At 36.3% G+C, this 20,480-nt stretch overlaps 1 protein-coding gene across 1 annotated transcript in view; it reads left to right on the top strand.

Annotated features, from left to right (window-relative positions):
• The window catches only part of PLS1 (plastin 1), a 107,218-nt gene that overhangs the window by 71,958 nt on the left and 14,780 nt on the right, over positions 1-20,480 (top strand). The window contains exons 7-12 of the mRNA XM_019934303.2: positions 5,380-5,545; positions 5,627-5,769; positions 6,676-6,771; positions 9,484-9,679; positions 14,592-14,670; positions 17,769-17,883. Of these exons, the coding sequence (XP_019789862.1) occupies positions 5,380-5,545; positions 5,627-5,769; positions 6,676-6,771; positions 9,484-9,679; positions 14,592-14,670; positions 17,769-17,883 (795 nt within the window). The remainder of the gene's footprint in view (positions 1-5,379; positions 5,546-5,626; positions 5,770-6,675; positions 6,772-9,483; positions 9,680-14,591; positions 14,671-17,768; positions 17,884-20,480) is intronic.

Below are 20,480 nucleotides of genomic sequence, written 5' to 3'. Positions count from 1 at the left end.
CTATTTTACAGATTAGGACACTGAAACACAAGGAGGAACAACCTCTCTTATGTCTCCGTTGTTGAAGGTTCCCCATTGTTCTCGCCTATCCCCCCCAAAACAGGTCTTCAGGAAGGAAGGTTGAGCACTCAGGGCAGTTGTCCATGTTAGGACTTGGAGAGCAACCTCTGTATGGGGTTCTCCTGTTACTTCTTGTTCTTTAGAATCGGCTCTAGACAATAGTGGTCATCCCATTCCCTCACTTCCAGTAGGGCAATAATGTATTTACCAATTAGAAACTACCATTTATTTGAGGAAGCACATTTTAGCTCCTTATTTTCAATCCATTTTTAGCCAATTACTCAGAAGTCATTTACTATACTTGTAAAGCCAACATTTTTGAATAAAATTAACATCGAAAGCTGGTTCTCCATATATCACCAACATAACCTGTTAAGACAAAGCTGAGTTTTACAGCTTACAGCAGTAAGAGAAAACACCACCTGCAAATCTGTGGCAGTGTCTTCAAGCTGAGGTTAGAACTGATGATTTGGAATTGTGGTTTAAGGTGGGTCTTTCACTGTGGGAGAGGGGAAGAGAGGAGACTAATGACTGGGTAAGGATGATGATGCAACTGATGCAACAGTCAGAACTGGTGGAAATTGCAAGGGGAGGATTTCAAGGTGAGGGTGTCAAAGAATCTTTTAGAGTATTAACTGTCCATTGATACTTTCCACTGAGGAGTTGATAGGTCTTGCAAGTAGTGGCTGCAATGAACAATCAAATATTTTGCCTTCTTCTCCTGGAAGAATAAAGTCATGCCAGTGAAGACAGAGGAATAAGCACAAAGTCACATTAAGGTGTGGTTTCCTTGTCACTGTCCAGGCTGAGAAAAGCAGTGGAAGGTTTTGGTTCTCACTAGTTATTACAGTCAATTTGGTGAAATTACATATTTCTTCTGGCCACAGTACCATGCTGTCAATGTAATGGGTCATTGCAAGATTAACACTATTACTGGAAAAATTTTCAGTCCAGTTCTTTCCCCAGCTAATGCATTCTGGGAAATCACAACGAGAGCAAACATTCTTTATGCTCTTGGAAATGAAGAGAGAAACATATTACTGGTCTAGCGTAAATTGACAGAGGCTGTCTCTTGAAAGTTATATTGATTTGATTTAAGGTAATTAAACATATCTGAAGGTAGGAAAAATCTTCTGAATATCTAGAAAATACTTGAAATTTACTGAAAATATTTTCACAATTATCATGTTTATTTAGGTTGTAAATATATTGAAGGATTCTCTGGTTCTGCCTTCTTTTGGGAGAACTGCATTTAAATGAATATTGCTTAATACCACTACAAAAATAATTTAATTCCAAATGCTTACTTCAGTTACCCTTGACTAAACCCCAAGAGATACAGCCACTTACTTGGAGCCCAGCAAGATAAATTGCTTCAGCATACTGTAAGAGGAAGCCATTGAAATAATCACTCTGCTTTGTAAACCTTTGTGTAACTTCTGGCTAGTAAACATAAAAATTTAAACAAACTGTGGGAGCAGGGGCCCCACCCAAACGTGGACTGTAGAAATAAAAGAGGAAAAGACAATCTCTACCTTTTCCCCAAAGCAAATCAAACACAATTAACAACAAATCCCCTAGCTCTTAAAGTTACCTCCTCTTATCTTTGGTGACTTAAAAGTCTGACTGTATTGATTATTTATCACCATTAAATGGCCAAAAAAAGTAGGCCAATAGCAAACAGGCCACCGTGCCTTTCCAAAAGGTGAAAAGTTGATCGGAAAAATGTCATCGGTACATAGTATGCATTTGTTATTTAGGGAAGAAATTTGAGGAGGAGGGAATGAAAAAAAAAAGTTAAAAGCCAAGGTAACTCTAAATTTTTCTAATTCAGTGTCTTTTCCAATTTGCTGCCTTGTGTTGTCCCAAACTGTTTTTTTGTTGTTTGGTGGCTCTTTTTTTGTACATTTGTGTTTCTGATCACTGGTATAGCATTGATAGATGACAGCTAAAGCAAAAATTAATTAATATTATTAAATAAATATTGCCCTCAATTAAGCTTTTAGATTAAAATTAATGGCATGTTTGGATAAAAAAACTTTGAGTTACCCTTTTTTAGGTTTATTTGAAAATAATTTCAAACGTAGAGAAAGTTGCAAAACTAAAAACTATACAAAAACACTCATACATCCTTTACCTGGGTTCACCTGTTGTTAGTGGTTTATTGCACTTTAATATTTGTGCTCTCTCCCTCATGTGTGCGTGTGTACACAACCTTTTTTCCTGGACCACTTGAGGATAAGTTACAGACCTTATCACTCTTTACCAGTGAATTCCTTAGCATATATTTACTCAGAACAAGGATTTTCTCTTATATTACCACAGTATAGTTATCAAGTTTATAAATTTGTATATTGAGAGGCACAAGATATCTGTATGTCTCTTATAGTTGATGTTAGTTTTTATCATCAGGTTAAGATGTTACCCAGTTTCTCCACTGTATAATTACTGTTTCCTTTTCTTTTTCTCCCTTGCAACTAATAAGCAGTCCATGAGGAAACACTTGAAGGCCATGCAGATATCCTGCTCCATAACAGAATTTTCCCCTAGATTTTAGATTCCCTAGATTGATGATTCTTTCCTAACAGGGTCTTTACCATGATGGTTGCAAAATTATGTTTTTTTTTCAACTCCAGCACTTCCTCCACATTTACTAGTCTTTTATTTTTTTATTTTTGTTTTGCGGTACGCAGGCCTCTCACTGCCGTGGCCTCTCCCGTTGCGGAGCACAGGCTCCGGCCGCGCAGGCTCAGCGGCCATGGCCCACGGGCCCAGCCGCTCCGCGGCATGTGGGATCCTTCCGGACCGGGACACGAAGCCGTGTCCCCTGCATCGGCAGGCGGACTCCCAACCACTGCGCCAACAGGGAAGCCCTAGTCTTTTATTATTTGGCATTCTTCTGTAACCCAGAGACCTCTCTTCTCTCTCTCTGTCATTGATGGGACTCAGGAATTCCTACTTTTTCCAGTGGCTTAATTCATTACTGTGCTTGATTATTTTGGTGTTTAACTTGTCCCAGATTTGGCCATAGAGAGCACCTTCAAGATGGCTCTGGGCCATTTTTCCTTTTTTTCCATTGTTGTAAAATACACATAACATAAAATTGACCACTTTAACCAATTTAAGTGTACAGTTCTGTGGCATTAAATACATTCACATTGCTATGGATTCATCAATACCATTCTTCTCCAAAACTCTTCTCATCCTCCCAAACTGAAACTCTATACCCATTAAATAATAGCTCCCTGGGACTTCGCTGGTGGCGCAGTGGTTAAGAATCCTCCTGCCAACGCAGGGGACACGGGTTCAAGCCCTGGTCTGGGAAGATCCCACATGCCGCGAAGCAACTAAGCCCGTGTGCCACAACTACTGAGCCTGCGCTCTGGAGCCTGTGAGCCACAACTACTGAAGCCTGCGAGCCACAACTACTGAGCCCATGTGCCACAAATACGGAAGCCCGTGCGCCTAGAGTCCGTGCTCCGCAACAAGAGAGGCCACCGCAATGAGAAGCCCATGCACCGCAAAGAAGAGTAGCCCCCGCTCACCTCAGCTAAAGAAATCCGACGTGCAGTAACGAATACCCAATGCAGCCAAAAATAAATGAATGAATGAATGAATGAATTATTTTTTAAAAAAGCTCCCCATTGTCCACTCCCCCATCCCCTGGCTATCACCATTCCACTTTCTGTCTCTATGAATTTGGCTACTCTGGGTACCTCATATAAATGGAATCATACAAGAGTTCTTTTTTATGGCCAGCTTATTTCACTTAGCATAATGTCTTCAGGATTCATCCATGTTGCAGCCTGTGCAGAATTCCCTTCCTTTCTAAAGCTGAATAATATTCTATTGTATGCCTATACTGTATTTTACTTATCTGTTTATCTGTGGCTGGACACTTGGGTTGTTTCCACCTTTTGGCTTTTGTGAATAATGCTGCTACACACATGGGAATACAAATATCTCTTTGAGTCCTAGCTTGCTTTTTTTTTTGAGTAAATATTCAGAAGTGGATTTGCTAAACTATATGGTACTTCTGTGTTTAATTTTTTGAAGAATAGCCATACTGTTTTCCACAGAAACTGCACCATTTTACGTTCCCACTAGCAATGCACAGGGTTCCAATTTATCTACATCCTCTCCAACACTTGTTATTTTATTTTGGTTTTTTTTTTTAATAATAGACATCCTGATGGGTGTGAAGTGGTACCTCATTGTGGTTTGGTTGACGTTTCCCTGATGATTAGTCATGTTGATCTGCTTTTCACGTGCTTACTGTTCGTCTGATATCTTCTTTGGAGAAATGTCTGTTCATGTCGTCTGCCCATATTTTAATCAGGTTGTTTTATTGTTGTTGAGTTGTAGGAGTTCTTTCTCTCCTCATAATTAGAGCCCATACTCTAATTGGGGGTGATATAAAAATAAATATATAACTATATAACATGTCGGAGAATGATACAGAGTAAAATAGAGAATAATGAGTGCGAGCAAAGGCTGTGGTGATGCTTGCTATTTTGTGTAGGACAATTGGAGAAAGCCATTAGGTGCATTTGAGCAGTGTAAAGGAATTGTGGATATTTAGGAAAGTGTGTTCCAGGCAGAGGGAATAGCAAGTTCAAAGGCCCTATAGAGCTGGAACAGAGTGAGTGAGAGGAGATAGTGGGAATGAGGGGGAACATTTGTAGGGTTTTAAAGCTAGGGAATGCCATCGGGTCCATATTTTAATAAGGTTACCAACAGCAGGGTACTATGGAAGGTGGGTTTTAGAGAGTAAGTCTGAGCATGGGTGTTAGGAAGGAATTAAGAAACTTGAAGAAAGGTACTGACAGTTTCCAGAGGTATTTAGAAGGTGGAATTGACAGAAATTGGTCACAGGATGTTAGAGGCAAGAAGAACAAGGATTCTGCTCAGGTTTCTGACTTAAGGAAGAAAGAAGCAAGAATGAAGGTTGGTCCTGTCAACCAAGACAGGAAATAAAGGAAAAGCCAGTTTTGACAGAGGATTAGAGGAAGACTAGGGAAGCATGGCCAGAAAATTGCTTCAATTATGGACATGTTGAGTTTGAGATACTTGTGAAACATCCAGGTAGACATAACCAAATATGTATACAGGTGTAGAGCTTAGAGTGGGTGCTGGGAGGAAGTGTGGCCTGGAGATATGGCTTTGAAAGTCATTGGCATATAGAGGTGATATAAATACTACTTATGTTAAAAAAAATGGGAAGTTTCACCATCCATTGTGTCTTATTTACCTTCACAACTTGTTGATAAGAGTTTAGAAAGTACTTTCTCACGTGTATTTTTCTTTGTGGCGATTCAGGAAAATTTAAACCTAGCCCTGAATTCTGCCTCAGCCATTGGTTGTACAGTGGTCAACATTGGTGCACAGGATCTCAAAGAAGGAAAACCTCACTTGGTCTTGGGACTTCTCTGGCAGATCATCAAAGTTGGTCTTTTTGCTGATATTGAGATTTCCAGAAATGAAGGTAAGGTCATCAAAAATATTTACTTTTCATTGATATATACTTACTGTGGGAAAAATTTATATTTCATTGTTTTCCTCTCAGCCCTGATTGCATTGCTAAATGAAGGTGAGGATCTAGAAGAGTTGATGAAGCTTTCTCCAGAGGAATTACTGCTGCGTTGGGTGAACTACCATCTGACCAATGCAGGATGGCGTACCATCAGCAACTTCAGCCAGGACATTAAGGTTCATATTTTAATGTTCAAGTTTGCGACATACAAAAAGGATGTAGATGCATGTCAGGAACAAAAGGAGTTCAGACTTAATTTGTATGTGTGTGTGTGTTATGGCTGTGATTTTTTAAACAAAGACAAAAAAGAACTTCAATCACAGACTTAAATTTGAATTGAAGTTTAATTCACAAGCACACAGTGTAGAAAATGAAATTTTTGCATTTCTCTGTGTGAGGTGGATCCCCCACTTATAATCACAAAATCTTTTACTAAAAAAAAAACAAAAAACTGGTTTATTGGCTTTTAAAAAGAAATACAACTGGTTGTGAGAGGAAAGAGATGCTAGCATTAGCAGATTAAAGTATCGTTTCCCTTTTTGTATGCCACGGATAGATTAGATTATAATGAGAATGTCAGTCTGTTAATTTGGACTGAGAATTACATCTGTTGCTAGACTAGAGACCCTTGTGGGCTTGTCCAGTTTAATACTTACTTCCACTTTCTCAATAACCAGCTAAGAGGAAACCAAAGTATCAGAGGGCATAGGGAATCAGTAGACAAAAGGGGGTCTTCAGGTGTGTCTCTGAACCAAAGTAGCTTGAAACACTTCCCTCCCCACTGGAAAAGACTTGTCAAGGAAACTTGGCCCTAATCTTAACTGATGCTGATCCTTAGGAGTGTAAACAGATGAAAGAGGTGAGGAAGGGCCTTCCAGGTTTAGGAAACAGTGTTGCTAGAAGCTCTCAAGGATGAAACAGCATAGTGCATTCAGGATCCTGTAAGCAATAAGTAAAGGTTACTAAGTTATTATTCCATTCTTTGAGATGAGGACAATTGCTTCAATTTGAGTACTTTTCCCCGTAAATCCAATGATGATTTTATTCATTTGAAAAATTCTGTTTTGTTTCCTTCCTTAAAGGATTCAAGAGCCTATTTTCATCTGCTTAATCAGATTGCACCTAAAGGTGACCGGGATGATGGACCTGCCATTGCCATTGACCTTTCAGGATTTAATGTGAGTAAGTTTTTAATTAAAATTTTTAAAAATTTTGATAAAATATGCATAGCATAAAAATGACAATTTTACGTGTACAGCTCAGTGGCGTTACATTTGCAGTACATGCAACCATCACCAGTATCCCTCTCCAAAAATTTTTCCTCATCACATAGTGAAGTCTGTATCCATTAAACAATAACTCCCCATTCCCCTCTCTCCCAAGCTCCTGGTAACCACTATGCTACTTTGCGTCTCTATGAATTTGACTAGCGAGTACAGTCATATTTAGAGTACAGTTCGCTTCAGGCAGCATTCCCTGGTGGCGTCCTCAGCCCTTCATTAAACCTTGGCTCTTTGCTTTTCAGAAGTTATTTTTCATGCCCTAGGCTCTAAATTTCCATGCTAAGCCATCTGGCTGTCATGAGTGAGGAAGGGGAATTGCAGAATTCTGACCTTGAGTATGTGTGGAATCAACCCTACACTCACATTTCCCTGGTGCAACATCACTGGAACACACCAGGGTGCTTTTGCTGCTGTGCACAAGGAAAGGGAGCAACAAGCTGTTATTAGATTTCTAAGCAATTGATTATAAGTTCTTCCAACTTATATTTGACAATACACAAAATAAAAAATGGCAATTCCTAGTATTTATGGTGTAGGAAGAACTGATACAAATCCTGACCCATCTAACACATTTTATAGGAAGCCCATTCTTTTAGCATAAGTTCTAAGTACCCGGGGTGGTTCTATCGAAACCTTAAAGTATGGTCAGATTATAGTTTGTATGAAAATCTATTAAGTACTTAAAGTGTAATATCCAGAGTATTTAGTTTTAAAGGCAACTTGAGTCATCACTAATTAATTATATTTTAAATTATTATAAAATCTAAAAATCAGTATTGCAAAATTTACAAATTAGCTTGAGTACAAAAATTAGGAAGTTAAAAAAACTTACAGAAAGTTTCAAACCTATTCAGAAGTGGGCAAACTTAATATACTGAACTACCATGTGTTCCTCCCCCAAGTTCAACAACTATCAACTCATGGTCAGTCTTGTTTCTTCATTTATCACCTACCTATTTGCTTCCTCTTCCATATTATTTTGAAGCAAATCCTAGACATGGTATCATTTCATCAATATGTACTTCTAAAAGATAAAGACCCTTTAAAAATATAACCATAATACCGTACATAACTAAAAAATTAACAATAATCTGTAATATCAAAATAACTAGTCAGTGTTGACATTTCCTGTTGCCTCATAAATGTCAGGTTTTCTTTTTATAATTTATCTGAATTAAGATCTAAGTAAGGTCCACATATTGTGATCTGTTCACGTCTACCTGAGGAGCTTTTTATTGCTGTTTAATAGCATTGAACCTATTGCTTTCTCTGATTTCAATTACATTTTATTTACAACTCTGGTGCACAGAATTAGATAAGTCATAATCCTTGGTCATGATATACTCTCATCGTGGGTCCAGGCATGTCCCTCTTTTTATTTATTTTTGTCTGGTAGTTGTTTGTTTGTATTGAAATTTTAACAAGCTCATACAAACCCTCAATCCAACAAGAAAGCTAAGACTTTGACATCAGTTTACATTTAGCTGTGTAGTTCTTCCCTATGCCATCTCTCTGCGTCCCCTTAATGTGATAATCACCATCTTGAATCTTATGTTCATCGTTTTTTGCCTTTCTTTTGCTATAGTTTTCTTTCAACCAAATGTATTTCTTAAAAAATTAAATTTATTTTACTTTAAAAAAAATTTTTTATTGGAGTATAGTTGATTTACAATGTTGTGTTAGTTTCAGGTGTACCACAAAGTGAATCAGTTATACATATAGCCACTCTTTTTTAAGATTCTTTTACCATATAGGCCATTAGAGAGTATTGAGTAGAGTTCCCTGTGCTACACAGTAGGTCCTTATTACTTATCTATTTTATATATAGTAGTGTGTATATGTCAATCCCAATCTCCCAATTTATCCCTCCCCTATTTATCCCCTGGTAACCATAAGTTTGTTTTCTACAAAATTTATTTTACTTTTTAACTTCATATAAAATTTATCATATACTTAAATTTCTATACTTATTTTGAACATATTAATGAGTCACTCATATTGTTATATGTCATTGTGTGAATATAACACAGTTTCACAGTTTTCATCTGCTCTCCTGTTGGTAAGCATTTGGTTTGTTTCCAGGGTTTTGCAATTGTGAAAAGTGCTGTTCCTACTGACTTTAATATTTTTTATATGTATCCCAGCTTGTTTTTCATTGAGAAAAGAATTTCATTGAGAAAATGAATTTCTCAATTTCATTGAGAAAAGTATTTCTACTGGAAATACCAGAGTAGAAAGGGTGAGATAGCTAAGCCTCTTAGCCAGAAAGCATTCTAGTATATGGCCTTGAGCAAGTTACCTATAATTCAGCCAGTTGAAGCTTACTGATACAATGTTTGAGAGTTTTGTTGAGTACTTCAGCAATGAGGGTGAAATATTCCACTGATCCCAGCAAGAAAACTCAGAGACTTGTTCTTACCGATTTAAAAGAAATGGGGAAGTTAATTTGGAATTCCTGCACATTCTGACCCTATTTTGAGCCATTATTTGATATATTTCCAGAAAAGTAGTTGCTTATAAATATGTATATGAATTAAAAATTATGCCAGTAAAAAGTTTAATCTTGAACATTTTTATTTCATTTCATTGTTTTATTTCATTGTTTAGGAGGAAAATGACTTGAAGCGTGCTGAATTCATGCTTCAGGAAGCAGATAAACTGGGCTGCAGACAGTTTGTTACTCCTGCAGATGTGGTTTCAGGCAATCCTAAACTTAATTTAGCTTTTGTAGCTAATCTGTTTAACACATACCCAAGCCTACACAAGCCTGATAATAATGACATCGATATGAATTTATTGGAAGGTATGCTCTCTCTGTCTTTAATTGATTCACTGTGTGTATCTTTTTGTGGTATTGTCCTACTTCACTGTCAGAGGTAGGGGATTGTGGTGGGAGATGAAGTTTACTGTGTGTAGGCATGTGCATTCATTAACAAGTTCAACTTAAAGTCGTTTTTCATTTTGGTTAAAAGAGAATGCTGAGGTAGATTTTACATGTCTGTCATTTCTCCATAAGAGTTTAGTGAAAACCATCATACATTTAAAACGTTCTCTTAAATGACCACATAACATAATTACACCACCAATATGGACAATGAATTATAGCTATTGGAAAAAATAATTATTTGTAGCTTTTTTCTCCTTTGAAAGCTACAGTTTGACTCCAGTATTGTTCTCTTTTTAATGTGTTTAGTGTACATGAAAAAATTTACAATATTCATTACTTGTCTTGTGTGTGGGCTATTGTTATCTGTCTCATAATTTATAATACTTTCCTGTTTTGCTTCATGAAATGCAGATTTGACCCCTCCTAATGTAGGTACTGTATTTAGTACTTTTCTCTACTCTATAAATATATTCATTCTGAATGTTCTTTTTATTAGTACCATTTATTCTTTCTGTCTGGGTTGATATTTATTTTTTGCATTGTTCATGTTGTGTTTTTTTTTTCTGTCTTAATATGCCTAAAGAATGAATGATGACAAGCAAGAAACACAAATGAAACCTGATTAGGATAGCAGAGCAAGACTTGATTATGTAAACTCTCCACCTAATTTGCCTTCTATAATGATGGAATAGTGTAGTTGTTAACACATTAGAAATCAATTTTGACAACTGATTTCATGATTTGATGTAAAGCCTTTATCCCTCTGCTGTGAATAAACAAACTTATCTTTTTTTTTAAGTTAAAAGTTTATTCTTTTTTTTTTTAACATCTTTATTGGAGTATAATTGCTTTACAATGGTGTGTTAGTTTCTGCTGTATAACAAAGTGAATCAGTTATACATACACATATATTCCCATATCTCTTCCCTCTTGCGTCTCCCTCTCTCCCACCCTCCCTATCCCACCCCACCCCTCTAGGTGGTCACAAAGCACCGAGCTGATCTCCCTGTGCTATGCGGGTTTTTATCTCAAGTAATCTTTGGCAGGATCTGTTTAGATTCTATAACATAGATCATTTTGTATTACTTAGCTACATTACATTTACTAAATGTCATTGAAGCTTACAATATATGAATCATCATAATGACAAAAACATTCTCGGTGTCTAGTTCTTTCTCCTTATCTGTTTCAGCCTCTCTCCTTTTCTTCTGCCAACCTCACACTCACTCACATGCATACTAAAACCCACATTAGTACCAGAACTAAGAGTAAAAACAGTGGCAGCAATGGTGGCAGTTGTCAGAGGTTAGGGCCACTCCTAAAATAGTCTTCATGGTCGCCCTGGTTTGGAGAAGCTGGTCCTCAGGTGGGGATTCTTCCTGGTGGGGAGAACTTGATACTGCAGTGTTCATTCTCCCACATCACCCACCTTCTTCCCTTCTTCCCCAGTAAGACAGAGTGAAAAATCAGCTTCATCATCTTTTTCTCTTTGACTGCCACAACCAGAGTTCCAAGGTCCTGGTCACTTTATGATTACAGCTTTTTGATTAATGAAAGAAGTTTCAGGTTTAACAAATATGTTCTTTGAGGAATATGATTAATTCACTCTTTCAGAAGTTCACTAAAATAAAGATTGTGTTCTCTACATAGATATGTAACTGAGAGGTAAGATAGGTTAAAAAATGTTGATTTTTCAGCAGAGAAATTTAGGGTGAGGGATTAGAACTTTTAAAAAATTAAAAAGGGAGACTGCTGTGTTTTTTTCGGTCTGGGAAATTTCAAAATTCCTCTGTGTCTTACAGTAGAAGGCATTGTTTAGAGTGGCATATTAAAAATGATCTGCTTTTTATAGTCACTGAACTCTTGCTAGATACCTTTTCCAACTTGCTCGCTCTCCTATTTGTCACGTTTGAATTCTTTTGCTAGTGTTCAGCATGCTTTTGGAATTTTTCAGTGTGAATAGGATTGCTAAATATTTCCATTAGTATTTACTTTATTTATGTAAAAAGATACTTTGGGAAATATTTATCAGTCATCTTTATGTAGAACATATGTATGTCCTGATACATCTGCCAAAAATGAATTTGACTTTGACTGTCATTGGAATTTTTTCCTCTGTACATTTGTTTTCGTAGAGCCTTGTGAAATTTGAAGCTTGACCGTATCACATCCCATATTCATATATTAGTATGTCCTCATTGGCAAAGAATTTTATCTGTATGGAATTAAAGAAAATTAAAAGCCCAGTTAAATATTAAATCTTTATATTAAATTGAGCCAAATATGTGGGCTACATATAGACAATCTCAGAATTCATTTGTGGTGATAGAAAATACAGAGACCATGGAATTAGACTTTGTCCAAATCACGGCACCACCATTTAATAACTGAGTGATCTTTGTGAGCCTTGGTTTTCTCATATATAAAACAGGACTAATAATACTTATTTTGAAGAATTTCAGAGCAAGTTAAAATGACCTTTCATGAATGAATGAGTTTAGCATACAGTATGTGCTCAATAATGTTCAGGTCAGGAAGAGGAAAACACTTAATACATCACTTAGCACATGTAGTGAGTGTTCAATATATGTTCCTTTTCTTTCCTCTTAGTAGCCTACTTTTAATATATTTGTTATTTTCTCTGAAACTTTTATCAATTGCAGTGTCAGTTTGGCCCTGAACGTGAAAAGAATGTTTTATAGTTCTTTCTCTCTTTTATGTCAGCAATTAAGATTTTACTTCTAAGATGGCTTCAGTTGTCTGAAATCCAGACAACATTTCCAGTCCGGAATACATATGTTTTTGTAATGCTTTACCATGGCTCTTGCGCAAATGCATAGTGCTTCTGGCTTTTAGCATTTATTTACCAAGACAATTTGAAATGGTATTAGATAAACAAATGCTCACTTGTAAAATCTGTTTTACTTTCCAGGTATCAAAAATTAAGATAATGATATAATTAGTTTAGAACAATAGGAAGAAACAGGAAACACTGAAGTTTGTAATAGTTTCAGAACTCAGTCAAAATACAACTTTAATGTCTTTTATCATCAGGTTCAGCAGAAATTGCATATTACTTTAAGTAAAAATTAAATGATTGTTATACACGATCGATGTTTGTAATCTTAAAACATAATTTGGATTTTCCTAGATGGAAATAACGGAAAAATTCTCTAATTACCAGAAAAAAATGTATATACATAGCAAAATAATAGAATGTAAAAGAGAAACACCTAAAAGGTGAACCCAAGTCACATGCATCAAGCTGTTGATCATAGTATGGTTATATTTATGTCACTTCCAGGAAAGTTCAGACAGTTAATTTGAACCTATTTAATAACTCCTAAAACAAGGCAAGCGTGGGTTCTAGGAGTATTTAGTTTAACTTGGTTCTTTTTAAAAAGGTTCTCATATCAGTTATATATTATAAAATGGCAGTGGCAGATACAACAGACTGATCAGTTACCTTTTACAGACCAGAGGGAACAAAATTTAAGCAAGAAATTATATGGCTATGTAATTGAACAGAGCAAGAATTAAAGCAGATTCTGGGAAAGCCTTTAGGTAATGGTATTGAAAACCACATGAAAATACAGGGGGCAGATTATTTCCTGACCAGTCGGCACAAAAAAACAGAATCTTTTAGATTTTACAAGGTTTGGATTTCTGTTCTGGGTGTGCAGGTATACACTGTGTGTGGCACTCAGTCTGAAGATGACTGCAGGGATGACTGCATAGGGACTGGGCCCCTGGAGCTCAGGTGGTTAAATGTGCCAAATTGTCCTGGGGATCCCACGTGAGCCAAAGTCCAGATGGTGATCTGGACTTGCCCATGGCTTAGAAGGGGTGAGAAGTGTAAATGTTTCAAATTTTCAAGAGTCTGGTGATGAGGTGTAGGCAAGGCCATTCCATTGTCTCCTAACTTGGCTGAAAAAGAAACAGTAATATTTATAGATGGTCACTTAGGACAATCTGCAATCCAGGGGATGACCAGAAAGCAGACGTGGCAAAAAGAGCCCCCATCTCTCTCTGCCCACTTTGTGGCACACCAGAGTCCACATTTCCCTTATGGATGGGGTAAGCACTGCTGTGAAGGGACTGCTCAGGGAGCGTAGGTAATCACAGGTTCAATAATAGTGCCTGCAGGAGTTTGTTCTTGAGGTGATCTTTGAGGTCTAGTGACTTACCATGATGAAATGTGTCTTTGTCTTCGCACTCTGAATGGGGGCTGTGTCCCTTATGTATTTTCAGTAGGGACAATCTAAAATAACTCAGGAAGCCTGTAAAATAGTTATAGCCCCTCGTTGCTTGTTTTTATATTACCTCTCCCCTTCATTGCTGTTTGATTAAAATGCAGGTTTGTGTGCTCAGACACTTTTCCTGTGTAAAACCATAATCTGTACAAATTTAGAGATACTGCGTTGGGGAAGGTACAGCTTTTCTATTTTTGTTTAATGTGCTAATGCTACCCTGAAAGGCTGCTTTATTAATTTTTAGCCAATCCCTTTTGCATGTAATCATTAACTACAGATAGGACCACATAAGTTTATCCGTTACTTTTCTGAACAGAGAAACCCATGGCTCAGTAATTCACAGACATCAAGTAAGGGATTCTAGATGGAGACATTTAGAAAGCAAATGGAGGCTTTCTAGACAGGGAAAACAAGGACTTTGGCAGTAAGAGATTTTTTCTCCCTAAAAAGATTGTAGTATCGTAGGAACCATGGCAAAGTATGTATGGCCAGTTTGTACCTGCCAGAATGGTTTAAAATATAGTTCTTGATTTCTTTTGTCCTGAATCATCAGTGTGAACTTGTGTCTACTCTAGGAGAAAGCAAGGAAGAGAGGACATTTCGGAACTGGATGAATTCCTTGGGAGTCAACCCATACATTAATCATTTGTACAGGTAAATATTTTATGAGATGCAGCTTTATGGCCAGGGTCCAACTTTTCTAGTTTCAAATTGTAGGTATGTTTACATGAGAACATTTTCTAAAAATCTCAAGAATTTTAGCCAACATTTAGAGTTTCAGAATGCTGGGGATTGGCAATACACTAGATTTTAAAAGAAAAGTATTATTTGAAAAGATAAGATTATGATAATATTGGTTATAATTTGTGATGATATAAATAACCAATTTAGTAAAGATAATCAGTTCATCTTGCTTTTTAATAATTACTAATCAGGGAAATAATAAATTATTTCAACTTTAACAGATTAGAAGAACAGTAATATTTTATAAATTGCTCTTACCATTTTATCAGTATTTTTCATTATAATTCACATTCTTTCTATTTATTTTTGCCCAAAACTTCAACGGTCCCGTAATTTGTTCAGTATATTTTTTCTAATTTGTAGAAATAACTTGGTTTCCCTGAGTACTTGTTTATTTTGTTCTTTCTTGTTTAAAAATGATGACACGTTATTAACATTGGTTGGACTAAGAAAATATTTTTATTGAATCATTTCCTGTGCTCTCTGGTAGTGCTAACAAGGTGTCTTTCTAGGTGTAGATGAGAGGAAACCTTCCTTCTCTCTTTATAATAAGATCTACCAGCATGCCTTAAAAATGCAAAAGAACTCAACTTCAGCTAATCGTATATTTTTTAGGAAAAAGGTCTAATTAACTAAACCTATTAATAATTTACACACCAAGGAAACTCATTATTATTTAAAATATGAACTGAAGATTAATGCCACAAAAGACCACGTTCACTGGGTAACTGAGATTTATGGTGCAGTTATTTCTTGGTGTATATTCAAAATAGTCTTTAAAACCGGTATTGCCTGATTCTGGTAACTAGCGTTGATGTGACAGACTGAATTGAATAAAGTCTTTAATAGGAGTGTGTAAATCCTAGCTAGATGACGAGATATACATATTTAGACTGAAACTGCTGTTATAGTAGCAGGGCAGTAAAGGACTCAAATGCTGAAGGTAAAAAGGGGTTAGATCTTTATGGACTCATTTGAAAGAATGTCTATAATATATAATTGAGAGAAACTAATAATAGGACTACCGTGATATTATTATTTAAAAATTGAGTATATACATATGTGTATATGAATTTTTTAAAAATCTGGAGGGATGAATACCAAACTGTATGCAACCTAGAGAGGAGGGTAGGGTAGTAAGGACACTTTTATTTTCAAACTTAGTAACTTAAATATGGGTTTTTTTTTTTTTTTACAATGAGCATGTATTTTCTTTTTAAATTAAGAAATAAATTTAAAACTAGGGCATTAGGCTTTGTTGAAACTTCATGGTAACTTCATAAATGTCAGGAACACTAGAGTTCTCTGTGGTTGACAGTGGAGAAGAATTGACCAAATTTTTTTAGCTAAAGATTATTTTTAGTTATTTAGATCCTGAACTGCTTAGCACAGGGCTTCTGGGTGTATGTAATTTTTGGAGGGGGAAAGGGAATTCAGAAAATTCTCAAAAATAACATAACCTTAGAAAGAACCATCGGGATATAGAAAAACAATAACCAGAGGTCTAGTTGGCACCAGAGCTGTGTGTCCATGAATTTGTGTCTGGCTCATATTTCTAAACCCACCTCTAAGTGATTTTAGCTCCCCACCTACTTACACCAAACCCAGACCAAAGCAAAATAAAAATTTAGATTGATTTTAACTGAAAATTCTCTCCTCTCAACAGGTTATTAAATATATTTTAAGAACTACTAGTCCTAGAATTTTTCTATGACAAGTTGGTTCTGGAACACATCTTAAATTCTCTGGAAATCATTTTAACTCTCTGGGCATCAGCTTCCCTATTTGCAAGGCATGAGTAATAAACCATACTACATAGAAATAAGAATGAATTCCTTTAGAGTAAAAAAGAAAAAAATCATGAAATAGGTGAGATTTCAGAACCTATACAACTAGTTCAGTGATTTATTTTTCATACAAAGTTCTCCATGTGCTGATAGATAACTTAGCTCTTGATTACCTTCATCAAAGGAGGACTTTCTCCCTCCTTCACTCAGCACAGGGCCCAGCCCCCTTCACGGCCATATGGTGTGTGCTCAGAGATGCAAAGCAACTTTAATATGAACCTTAGCAAAACATAACTCAATGAACAAGTTGTTGAGGGAGAAAAGTCAGGTAATTAATCACAGAGCTAGCAATTAAAAAAAATCAATCACTGTTGCATTATGTCCTTAGCATACAGAATTGAAAACAGACTCAATAGACATACTCTGTGCACCTTGGAAGAATGTGTTTTTCTGAATACAGAGTAGTAGTATTTTTACTTCAATAACGCCTACTTGCTCATAAATTCCTTCCTCTTAATGCTCGCTATTTAACATGAACAGCTTCCTACTGAGTAGCTATTGTAATTTTTATATAATTATTTTTTTAAAGTTTTAAAAACCGTACTACATAAGTAATAGATGAACTCATTCTCACTGCACAAGCTTCAGGAAGTATGTACGTTAAGTAGAACAAAATAAAATATGATAATCCCTTTTTACTCCTCCCATATTCCTTTTTCTCCTGACCAGAGGTAATTGCTATTAACAGTCCATATCACACAGAGGTATTTAAATACTACTAATTTTGAAAATATTTTTAATAGATAATAAACTGTACGCAGTGTTTTGCCTCTTTTTTAAACGTAATATGTTGTGTAAAGCTTTTCATGTTAGTACCTAGAGATCTACCTTATTGTGTCTTATGGTGACCCAGGAGTCCATGGTATGGATAATTTATTCAACAGCCCCTACTGCCAGGCCTTTAGATTGTTTGCAAATTAATAAATACTCTGGGAGTGAATATCCTTGTACATATATCTTTGTAAACATTTATGAAAAAAAATTTGGACGGATTCCTAGATTAGAATTTTTGGGTCAAATGATCTGTTCTGCCTGCCATTCTCTGAGCATTAAATGACCCTGTTGTATTTTTATAGATATAAGCCCATCTCCAGTGCGCTTAATAGAATCAGGTAGTACCAACATTTCCTTCTCCTTCATTTTCTTTTCCTCCTGTCTTAGTGACCTCGCAGATGCTTTAGTCATCTTTCAGCTCTACGAAATGATCCGCGTGCCAGTCGATTGGAGCCATGTCAACAAACCTCCGTATCCTGCTCTTGGAGGGAACATGAAGAAGGTGAATGAAATAATGACCATGGATATTTTCTTATTGTTCAGATAGAAAACAGAGGATTTAGAGTTTTATAAAGCTTAGTAAAGTGTGGTCTGTCCCCACAGATTCAACCCAAAATGTGTTAAGCTTAATAGACTTTTTACAAGTGAGCTTTAATGTTTGGAAAGATGAAGGCAGTCCCCCCCAGTCAGATACTTAATATAACTGTTTTTATCTTTAGCAAGTTGTAATACTTAATGTTCTTGGAGATGTATCATAAATGAATTCCTATTTTATAATCACCAGAACTTGACCATCTTTACTGGTTATTTGTTAATATTTTTCAACAAATATTTATCGATTAACTATGACCTGTACAGTGCAATGCCAGGATATAAGATAGTAAAAGGCATGGAGTTGGTCCTTAGGAAACCCTAAAGAAATTAGATATGTGTGCAAATAACTACATTACAGCACAGTGTATGCAAAAGTGAATATTATCAGTTTTAAGAAAGAAAAAGCCACAGGCTGCACTTATCAGAGGCTTCATGCAGGAGGTAGTTTTGAGTTATACTCTGAGAAATGGATAGAATTTTGGCAGAAGGAGACTGGAGAGGGGGCTGACGATTAAGAAGAATAGTTTGGCTATAGCAGAGGTTTCTGATAGGTAAGAAGTGAGTGTGAATGCCAAAAATTTGAATTGAAGCCAGATGTTGAGAGTCTTGAATGTCAGATTAAAGAGTTTGGGTTTTAAACTGCAAGCACTGGGAAGCCGTGAAACGTTTTTGAGCAGGAGAGTGACTTGATTACAGTTGGTGGGAGAATAGTTGGCAGATGAATGGTAAAGGAAGTGCTTGTCTCCAATATTCTCCTTCCTCACATAAGGGATCTGTGGTGTCCTTGGTGTACCTGCTTGTTCTGTTGAATTGCCGGTTTAATAGTCAACTTTTCCTTTCTACCTTCTATATCAGGTTCATTTGCTTTATAAAGTAAAAGTATGTAGGACTTTAAAATTGTTATACTTTCATTTAACTTTTTTTTAAGAAGTAGATTATTTATTTTAAAATATCTTTATTGGAGTATAATTGATTTACAATGTTGTGTTAGTTTCTGCTGTACAACAAAGTGAATCAGCTATATGTATACATATATCCCCATATCCCCTCCTGCTTGAGCCTCTCTCCCACTCTCTCTATCCCACCCCTCTAGGTCATCACAAAGCACCGAGCTGATCTCCCTGTGCTATGCGGCTGCTTCCCACCAGCTATCTATTTTACATTTGGGAGTGTATATATGTCCATGCCACTCTCTCACTTCATCGCAGCTTACCCTTCCCCCACTGTGTCCTTGAGTCCTTTCTCTCCGTCTGCGTCTTTATTCCTGCCCTGCCACTAGGTTCATCAGTACTAACTGGAGAGGATATGGAGAAAAGGGAACCCTTCTGCACTGTTGGTGGGAGTGTAAATTGATACAGCCACTATGGAGAACAGTATGGAGGTTCCTTATAAAACTAGAAATAGAACTACCATATGACCCAGCAATCCCACTACTGGGCATATACCCCGAGAAAACCATAATTCAAAAAGACACATGTACCACAGTGTTCATTGCAGCTCTATTTATAATAGCCAGGACATGGAAGCAACCTAAGTGTCCATCGACAGATGAATGGATAAAGAAGATGTGGTACATATATACAATGGAATATTACTCAGCCATAAAAAGGAACAAAATTGAGTTATTTGTAATTAGGTGGATGGACCTAGAGTCTGTCATACAGAGTGAAGTAAGTCAGAAGGAGGAAAACAAATACTGTATGCTAATGCACATATATGGAATCTTTCATTTAACTTTATCCTTTCATTTAAAATGATGTGTATATGGGAGTTCCCTGGTGGCACAGTGGTTAGGATTCTGGGTTTTCACTGCCGTGGCCTGGATTCAGTCCCTGGTTGGGGTACTGAGATCCTGTAAGCCGTGTAGCACAGCCAAAAAAATAATAAAATAAAATAAAATAAATGATGTGTATAATTTAAATATAAAATACAAATTAATGGGCTCAAATTGTTATAACTTATCAATATGGCTACTATGAAATCAACCTGCAGTCATATGACTTAATAACTATCTCTAGTGGAATAAATGGAAATATAACCATATTCCCGGATAGAAAGACTAAATATCATAAAATTCTTGCAAATCAACTTACAGATGGAAAATAATTCCAGTTAGAATTAGAAGAAGTCTCCTCTTATGTATATGTGGGCGTGTGTGTGTGTGTGTGTGTGTGTGTGTGTGTGTGTGTATGTATGTTTGTGTGTGTTGAGGGATGGGATTTATAAAGTGATTCTAAAGTTCCATTGGAAGAAGAAATAGGCCTAAATCATCAAGAACATTTTCCAAGAATATTGAGGGAGGAGCTGTGAGAAAATATAAAAAACTTATAAAGCTGAAGTAATTGAAATAGTTTAATAGGTATATAAGAATAGAATGAAATAGAGTAGCCTAGAAACCTATCGTAGAATATAAGAACTTAATATATGACAAGGTGCTTACTAAATTCAGTAGGAAAAGAAAGGATCGTCCAAAACATGATATCAGAACAACTGGTTAACTATTTT

The sequence above is a fragment of the Tursiops truncatus genome, chromosome 4 (genome assembly GCF_011762595.2).
Source record: "Tursiops truncatus isolate mTurTru1 chromosome 4, mTurTru1.mat.Y, whole genome shotgun sequence".
NCBI classification, from domain to species: domain Eukaryota; kingdom Metazoa; phylum Chordata; class Mammalia; order Artiodactyla; family Delphinidae; genus Tursiops; species Tursiops truncatus.
The sequence above is the reverse complement of the archived record's forward strand: the minus strand, read 5'-3'. Positions and strand labels throughout refer to the sequence as shown.